Source organism: Eucalyptus grandis, chromosome 5, assembly GCF_016545825.1.
Source record: "Eucalyptus grandis isolate ANBG69807.140 chromosome 5, ASM1654582v1, whole genome shotgun sequence".
In the NCBI taxonomy this organism is placed as follows: Eukaryota; Viridiplantae; Streptophyta; class Magnoliopsida; order Myrtales; family Myrtaceae; genus Eucalyptus; species Eucalyptus grandis.
Window position 1 is genome coordinate 31,213,019 of NC_052616.1, and position 9,949 is coordinate 31,222,967.

Consider the following 9,949-nt stretch of genomic DNA (forward strand, 5'->3'; position numbering starts at 1 on the left):
GGTTGGTGTGCTAGCACCCATTTTAGCAATTTGCAGCTAAAATTTTCTAAATTAACTTAATTAACAAAATGTGAAAAATGTTTAGAACTCAATTAGCAAAATTAAAAAATTTATGAATGAATTAGCAAAATAATCATTTTTTTAACAATTTTCCACCCAAAGATCACATGCATTCTTACTTCAGCAAATGAGGACCTTGTTTGCTGCATTGTAATGCGTGGAGATGTCAAGAAGGTTAAAATAGAGGATCTCAAAAAGGTTGAGCATGTAAGGGTCCATGTTCCCAGATTTGTTCCCCACGGTTGGGCCCAAAACTAGTGCTCAAAGCCTAGGTCCCTGGCGCCCAGACTTGGGACTTCGGTTGCACTCAAGACTTATTCTCAAATGTCTATTTCATTATTTTCTTGTAACAAATATCAATAAATGACTTTCCTATTGTTTGGCAAACACAAACCAACATGCCTTGAAAATAATTTCCTTTCGAAAAATTTCTGGCAAAGTCTATTTTTTGAGAAATAAACGGAGCTTGAGATTTGAACAAACTGCCTTGATTGAACATAGAACTGAATGTAATAAATTTGTTGTTCCTTGTGAACCGATAAGCATTGTTTGCACAATCAACAAATGATCTTGATGTTGCCAACAACACAATTTAGTTTTCTTTGTTTTCTATTTATTTCAAAGACAGAAACAAAACAAGCAAGCAATAGAAAGTGGATGCATTTTTCTATGATTGATGGAGTATAGCCAGAGAAAGTTTTGATGCTGCAAACAGAAGACCGAGACTGATCCGTCCCCCCTACAATCTAGAGGGCTATATGAGCAACCAAAGTCTTCATTTCTTCCCTCGATTTGTCCCATTGCATGGACTTGTATGCCATTGTCACAACTTGTGAAATGCATACTCTTTGTCTAGAACAAAGAGGAACACTTAGTGCCATTTTTTTATAACTTACATCTCAAAAATCCATTTGGGTTGAAAGTAGAGTGAGCCTAATTCTACTTTTAGATTGCAAGATTAATGCGTATTTGCCATACTCTCACATCTAGATCTTAGCTTGCTTAGACAACGTCTCTTTGTTTCCGCCTCTCAGTAATGGAAACTCATTTAGAAAGGTATCTTTTGCTTTTCTGTATTTATTTTCTAGATTTGGATGGTGCCAAAGACAATATAGTTTTTGTCTTTGGTTTCTAGTCGTTTTGGCATAAACAAAATGAGCACTAGAAAAATATTGGGCAACTATGTTAGGCTCTTGCAACATCCAAATACCTGTGATTGTCTAGTACTAACAATTTCCACAAGACAAGAGCCAATTTCACCTCTATCGTCCCTCTCAATAAGTGAAAGATTGTTCAAAGTTTGAACAGTCTTAATCTCTCTACAACATTATATCATGGAAATTACATTCCTCATAAGTGACCAAAAGGAAAATGTTCTAAGATCATGCATTCAAAGGGAAAACAATGCTAACATCACAAACAAACAGGTCCAACCTAGAGTAGTTATTGGGCAAACGAGAGGGGCCAGATGAGTATTCAAAGTCATCGATTTCGACCCCCAATTCATACAATTTCATTGACTTGTTTGCTACTGTCACAAACTTATGAATGGATACATTTGCTTAGAATGGAGGGAACAACATCAAACCTCACACAAGCCCTTCATCTTATCTTACCACGGAGGGACTTTTTGTGAAGGGGACCATCATATGTTACTGTACGACACCCTTTGGTTTGCAAATTTTTGGACTAATTATTGGTGGACTCAAAGTCTTCTGTGCAAATACAAATCTATTTGTCAATTTTGGTTGAACGGTCTTAATATCTCCAAAGCATTACATAATGGAAATTACATTCCTTATCAGTGACCAAAGGGAAATGTTCTAAGATCATGCATTTAAAGGGAAAACAGTGCTAGTATGACAAACAAACAGGTCCAACTCAGAGCAGTTATTGAGTGAATGAGAGGGGCCAAATGAGCATTCAAAATCTTTGATTTTGACCCCAATTCATACCATTTCATTGACTTGTTTGCTGCTGTCACAACTTATGAATGGATACATTTGCTTGGAATGAAGGGAATAACATCAAACCTTTTTATCAACCACACAAGCCCTTCATCTTAGCTTCCCACAGAGGGACTTCTTTTGAAGGGGACCATCACATGTTGCTTAGAATGGAGGGAATAACATCAAACCTCACAAAAGCCCTTCATCTTATCTTACCACAAATGGACTTTTTGTGAAGGGGACCATCATATGTTGCTGTGCGACATCCTTTGGTTTGCAAATTTTTGGACTAATTATTGGTGGACTCAAAGTCTTCCATGCAAATACAAATCCATTTGTCAATTTTGGTTGAATAGTCTTAATCTCTCAAAAGCATTACATAATGGAAATTACATTCCTTCTTAGTGACCAAAGGGAAATGTTCTTAGATCATGCATTCAAAGGAAAAACAGTGTTAATATCACAAACAAACAGGTCCAACTCAGAGCAGTTATTAGGCGAACGAGAGGAACCAAATGAGCATTCAAAATCTTTGATTTTGACCCCAATTCGTACCATTTCATTGACTTCTTTGTTATTGTCACAACTTATGAATGGATACATTTGCTTGGAATGGAGGGAATAACATCAAACCTTTTTATCAACCACACAAGCCCTTCATCTTAGCTTCCCATGGAGGGACTTCTTTTGAAGGGGACCATCACATGTTGCTAGACGACGCCCTTTGGTTTGCAAATTTTCGGACTAACTATTGGTTGACCCAAAGTCTTCCGTGCAAATACAAATCTATTTGTCAATTTTGGCATGCTCGTTTACCCCTACGCACCAAGCGCCTTGCTTTCCCGGTAGCATTGCTCTGAACACAGTCAGAAAAACAGATTTGAGAACAAAATAGGATTTGACCTACCCACTATCTTTGATCATACATCTAACTAGAATCTCTATACACATAAAGAGTTCTGTTTTAAAGTTTAAAATTTATAAGGTCATCCATGAGAATAAGAGATTTGCTAGAATTTGATTAAAAAATACATAAATCTATTACTTCTTGCAGAGCAATTAGAGATGTGTTACCAAAATAAGCATAAAAATGAGAGAGTTGCTAGGATAAGAGATTTTATAAAGTGAACATAAAAATAATTGCTACTCAAAACTCACACTTGAGAGTGCCATGTGGTATATGGCTTTTGTGTATATATCTTCTTCTTTATATAAATATATATATATATATATATATATATATATATATTAATAGTTACTTAGCTGGAAAAAAAAAAAGAATAGCTACTTTTAAGTTCAAATTTTCGTTGATGAAAATAGTTTAGAGCGGTATTTTAAAGATAAATGTTTTGCTTTTATTCGCTAAACTTATTTAGATCTCAATGGTGCCAACAGTGTAGTTGTTCTCTAATTGCCATTTCTTTCGGCAATATAAAAAGAATGAGTGGTGAGAAAATATTAGGATGCAACACAAATGTCTAATTGCTTATAGACAATCGCCTCTATCTACCTCTATTCTCACTCTCAACAAGCAAGACTGATCATAACTCTTAACAGTCATAGTTTCTCCAAATGCACTTCATAAAGTAAGTCACGTTCCTCATCAGTGACCAAAAGAGGTCACGGATCATAAATTCAAAGTGGAAATGGCACTAAAATCACAATAGAAAGGTCCAATGCAGAGTGATTGTTGGGTGAATGAGAGGGGCCCAAATGAGCAAGCAAAGTCTTCAATTTCAATGCTCGATTCGTACCATTTAATGGACTTATTTGCTGCTGTCACAACTTACAAATGAATATTTTTGGTCTAGAATGGAGGGAACAACCTCAGACCATTTCTTAACCATACAAGCTCCTAAGGATTTTTGTAAAGTGGATCATCAAGATGTTGCTACATCACGCGTTGGGTATGCAATTTTTGGACGAACTGTGTGGCCCAAGTCTTCCATTCAAGTGACAGATCTACTGGTCGAATTTCCACTCAATCGATTGTCGATTTGGGTACACATTACGGCACTGCACAATATATATATATATATATATATATATATATATATATATATATTGTGTTAGGATTATGATTTTTCTGGTAAGTTTTATAAAATAAACATGACCCCTCCTTATATGATTTTTATTTTGTATTTTTAAGAGTGAATATTTGCTCTGAAGCTAGTGAAATGTTAACATGACCCCTCCTTTAAAAATTGATATGTATTGTATTTAGTCAAGGTGTCAAGTATACAAATTTTTATGGCCTCCATTTTGTGATCAGATTAACAATTGTGAATGAGGAAAATTCAAATGGGGAAAGCACGTGGTTTGGTGGTTGACTATTGCAAAATTGAGTGGACCGGTTATTGAGACCTTGCATTATGCACGATAGACCGGCTGGCTATCGTAGCATTGCTTTGGCCCACTTCTGGAAATATCCTGCATGAATGTTTGAGTGATATGATTGAGTAAAATATTATTGAATACGAGATCTGGACCCCATGGGTTGGCTTAACGTTCGAGGCCTAGACATGTGCGTGCTGTCACAATCTTCCTAGGACCAAGTCATCACATTAGTGATTGACAACGCGCCGGGGGAAAAGTCCAGGAAATTAAGGGAAGAGTCCTGAAAGTCGGAGCTATTGACAGATCTGGGAGTCACGATGTCAAATGACATCCGCAGATAAGAGTCTTGAAAGCATTACGAAGTGAGCCTCTATTGATAGAGGGTAAACCCGAGCTTGCACACGTTCAGATTTGATGTGGTTCGATTCTCTTTGACAAGTATTCTATATCTTCGAGTACCTTGACGACCAAGGCAACGAGAAAATTGTGGCTATTCTTATTCTATTAGTAGCATTAGCCTCTAATGTGCCCCTGGAGAGACTTGGGGGTCACATCTCCTGCGAAGCCATGAAAGCTACTTCTACATCCCTGAATTCGAAAAGGAGTTTGCTGCGTCCCCTACATGTATATATAGAAAGAATCCACCTTGGCCCTCTTCCACCTGAAGTTCTCAAATCTTTCCAATTCGCACTAAGCAACGAGGAAGATATTTACATGGCCCCTTCTTCAAAATGCCTCTTCATGCTTTTGCTGTCCCTATCCCCACTACTGGTGATGGCGAATTCATCTCCTCCTGCCGAGCATCCACTGTGCGGTGATCATGAGAAGCTAGCCTTGTTGCAGTTCAAGCAAAGCTTTGCTATTGAAACTTCTGAATTTTGTGACTTCTCGAGAGTAGAATCATGGGGCTCAGAGAAGAGCAGAGATTGCTGCTCGTGGGGCGGGGTCCACTGTGACGAGGATACTGGCCATGTGGTTGGCCTTGATCTCAGTTCCGGTTGCCTCTTTGGTTCTCTCAGTCCAAACAGCACCCTCTTCAGCCTTGTGCACCTCCAAGAACTTAATCTAGCTAAGAACCACTTCAATTTCTCCGAAATCCCATCCTCGCTTGCCCGTTTGACAAAGCTGAAGTACCTCAACTTCTCAAAATCCTTCTTCTCGGGGCAAATCCCACGAGAGATATCCATGCTCTCAGACTTGAGGTCTCTTGATTTGTCCGTGGACAATGTCTCGTCTGTTGAACATCCGTCGGAATTGAGTGGTCCTGTTTTCAAGTGCCTAATTCAGAACCTGAGTAGACTAGAGGAACTTCACCTTGGTTGGCTCACCATAAATTCTGCGATTCCTCATCTAATGGCAAACTTGTCTTCTTTGAGATCACTCCTTCTGACAGATTGTGGGTTACATGGGGATCTCCCGGAGAGGGTTTTTCATCTAACGAATTTGCATTTTCTCGATGCCCGATATAACCAGGACCTCACAGGCCATTTCCCTGAATTCCCTAGCGGAAGTCCACTCCGGTCTTTGAAGGTAACAGGAACTAGTCTTTCAGGCCAGTTGCCGGGCTCGATTGGAGCTCTGAATCTTTTAGGTGAGCTATCCATCAAAGATTGCCGTTTCTCAGGCTCTGTTCCATCTTCGATTACCAATCTCACTCAGCTGGTGGTCCTAGACCTCTCAAACAATACCCTGAGTGGCCGAATCCCTTCTTTGGAAAACCTCACCGAGCTCACTTATTTGACCCTTGACACCAATAACTTTACCAGTGGGAGCTTCCAATGGATAGGGAGGCTAACCAGACTAACTACTTTGGATCTCAGTGGTATCGCCCTAAACAGCGAAATTCCGTCTTCTTTTGCAAATCTAAGCCGAATTTCTTACTTAGGCCTAGGCTTCTGTCATTTACGGGGTCACATTCCGCCATGGCTGATGAATTTGACACACTTGACTGGGTTGCAGCTCTTATTCAATGATTTGGAAGGTCCAATCCCAACCTCGCTTTCCAGACTTGTAAATCTCAGGTATCTCAACCTTTACTCGAATATGTTGAATGGAACGCTATCCTTAGATACACTCACTCACCTCAAACAACTGAGCATCCTGCATCTTTCGGGCAATGATATCATGCTCTTGCACAATAGTGCCAATGCTACACTGAGCAAGCTGACTGTCTTGGGATTGTCGAAGTGCAACTTAAACAGGTTCCCCAATTTTTTACGGAGCCAAGACAAGCTAGAGTGGATGGACTTATCGTACAATGGCATAAGCGGTCAGGTGCCTCGATGGTTCTTAAGCATAAGTAGAGGAACCCTACAGTATCTGAATATTTCTCATAATCGTCTCACGGAATTTGAACAGCAATCAAGGTTCTTCCCTTGGACTAGGCTGCACACTATAGACCTCAGATTTAATATGTTTCGAGGGCCGGTCCTGATTCCACCTGCATCCAGCCTCTACTTTTTACTCTCAAACAACAAATTTATGGGGGAGGTACCGCCAATGATCTGCAACTTGGAATCCCTAGTTGCGCTTGATTTGTCTTATAACAGATTAAGCGGCATGCTTCCAACGTGTCTGGGCAACATCAGCGGTTCTCTTTCAATACTGAATCTTAGGAGCAACAACTTTCAGGGTCCCATTCCTCGAAATTGGACGAATGCAAGAAGCCTAAAGATGGTTGATCTGAGTCAAAATAGACTCGAGGGGCAGGTACCCAGATCATTAGCAAGTTGCGAAATGCTGGAGTTTCTGGATCTCGGAGACAATCTGGTCAATGATACTTTCCCTTCTTGGATGGGAACTAGTCCTAGATTGAGCATTCTCATCCTGCGATCAAATGCATTCCACGGTCCAATTGGAAAGCCTAAAACCAAGTCTGATTTCCCTAAGCTCCGTATCATTGATCTCTCGCACAACCAGTTTACAGGAGGGTTACCATCTGAATACTTCCAACTTTGGGAAGCCATGAAATTATCTGACAAAAAACTACTTGCTTATATGCAACAAAGTCTCATGCCCACCACCGTGCCCATATACACGTACTATGGCGATTATGACTACTCCTTGTCGATGAACAACAAGGGCATACAAATGGTATACATGAAGATTTTGGATGTTTTGACGGCCATTGATTTGTCCGCAAACCAATTTGAAGGAGAGGTTCCTGAAACCATCGGGAATCTCATAGGACTTCACGCTCTTAACCTCTCTCACAATGTGCTCACAGGTCAAATCCCATCTTCGTTGGGGAACATCGAAGTACTCGAATCGCTGGATCTGTCTCAGAACAAGCTGACAGGGCGAATCCCGCAGCAGCTGACTCAGCTCAATTTCCTCGCCCTGTTTAATGTGTCTTATAACTTGCTTTCAGGACCTATACCAAAAGGAGGGCAATTCAATACGTTCCTCAATAATTCATATTTAGAGAATTCGGGGCTTTGTGGGAGTCCGTTATCAAAGGAATGCGGAGATCCGGCCTCAGCGCCACCAACTAAAGAAGATGAAGATTCAAGGTTTTTGCGTGGTCTTAGTTGGCAAGCAGTTGTCATAGGATATGGAACTGGCCTATGCGTTGGACTAGTTACTGGCCTCGCCTTTGACAGACGAAACCCGAGAAGCCTGTTCATGCTACTCAAATTCAAGGTTACTTTTTTCTTATAGCTTCAAGTTAGCGAAGCCTGAGTTCGCTTTTCACTCATCGCTTAATGCAGGTACAACATAACTGGGAAATTTATCGTCGGAGGATCTGTTTTGATTCCGGTTTGTATTGATATAATGAGAACGTAGACTTTTGCTCAGTATGATGCTTTTATTTATTAGAGAATAAAAGAGTGATGCAGTTTATATCAATGGACAGGTTCACCTTGTGAACTATTTTAACTCTCCGAGAATGTCTTTTGGCTCTTCCGAGGGCATTATATTATGTCAATTACTTTCCTTATCACCAGGAAAAATTTGTACTTCTGAACGTTAATACATGAAGAAGGTTCAGAGATCCCTAGCTTGAAGTGAGATAAAGACAAAATTTCTAAAGAAGAAAGAAAACACAGATTAGTCAATTGGACCCGTATGAGCGAAAAAATCATTGGCACTGACCCTTGACATGCCATTGCGTAGACTTTGCTCACGGGTTTATGATGGTAGGATTGTCTAGAGGTAAACTTAGATCATCTCTTACCAAATAAGTTATGTCTGGTCTTGAGTGGCAAATTTTATTTTCCTTTTTTATCCGGGACCATCTGGATGTTACTATTAATTCCTTGAATTGCACCTTGGAAAAAGTAACAGGTCTAGAAAATAGCATAACATCAAGGACCAAGTCTTCAAACTAACAGACTACCGAAATGTTCAGGTCAAAGTATCAACACTGATATATATGTGCAAATGCTTGGGTCATGTCTAACATACGCAAAATGGTAATGATTTGATAAACCGCACATTATATGCTTAACACCAAATCAGATAAAGACATGCATTCCTATCAACAATAGACAAGAGCTTGTTATAGTTTTTATCATGCCTGACATCCTATCGGAGTAGGGATAATGAGACACTCATCATTCTCTTTGCCAGAAATATGCAGCGTCAAAGTCAAAATAAAATATTTTAGTTTCTATAATCCAAAAAAGTATATGAATACATCTCCAACACAAACCCAAAATTCAACTACCAAAAGTTCCTCGCTATCGGCGCTCTCGTCCTTCTTGATACTAATGGAGGGACTTGAAAAACAATAAGAAAGAATTTGGGTAAGAACAACGCAAGTATCACACTTCTTGAAGTTCTTTTAAGCTCTCTCGGTCCCATTGGTAACAGCAAAACATATACACCACAGAGCACCTCATGGACTGACCTCAACAGAAGTTCCTTCCCTCTAGAATCGAAATTCTAGAGAATTCATAGTCAATCCACCTTCTCAGGACGTCATTCACCGCCATTGATCATCGCTTCAAGCCAACCCCTATTCTCAGCCATTGTCGCTGAAGAGCTCATGCCACGTTCGCCATTTGCTCTTTCATTCATCCCAGTCTTCGAGTTGCTTCTATGACTGCCTTGCTCAGATCCAATTGATATGTCTAATCAAATATACCTGCTCTCGTTTTAGCAAAACTCAACCTGATATCTTAGCTCAGTTTGTTTCACAAAGATCGAATGATTTAGGGAAAAAAAAGAGTGATATTTTGTATTATTTAAATAAATGAATGAATAAAAAAAAAATTCATTCTCCGTGATAAATTGCTATCAATAAGGAAAGCATTTTTTATTTGATTAATTACCGGTAGTATTGTATGACGAGCCTCATTTATAGTGGTAAATGATTATCGTATAGTAAAACCTTTATGTAGGACTTTATTCTCATTTTAGTAATAACTTTTTTCATGTGATATAACTTAAATTCAAAATAGGAGATGTGAGAATAAAATAACATTTAACTTGCCTTGGATATTATATATATGGTCGATCACTTTCAAATGTCAATTACCACAATATGCGTGAATCTATTGTTTTTTATACATCAATTAAGAATTAGAGATTTTCCAGCATTAGAGATTTTTAAGTCATAAAAAATTAAAGTCTCTTGGAAAAATTCACATGGGAGAGTG

At 39.1% G+C, this 9,949-nt stretch overlaps 1 protein-coding gene across 1 annotated transcript; it reads left to right on the plus strand.

Moving 5' to 3' along the window:
* The first annotated feature begins 4,799 nt into the window (after positions 1-4,799).
* On the plus strand, positions 4,800-8,230 carry LOC104446764 (receptor-like protein 7). Its single transcript, XM_010060574.3, has 2 exons — positions 4,800-7,988; positions 8,057-8,230. The coding sequence occupies exons 1-2, from the start codon at positions 4,914-4,916 to the stop codon at positions 8,114-8,116; spliced, it is 3,135 nt and encodes a 1,044-aa protein (XP_010058876.3). The 5' UTR covers positions 4,800-4,913; the 3' UTR covers positions 8,117-8,230.
* Positions 8,231-9,949: the final 1,719 nt, after the last annotated feature.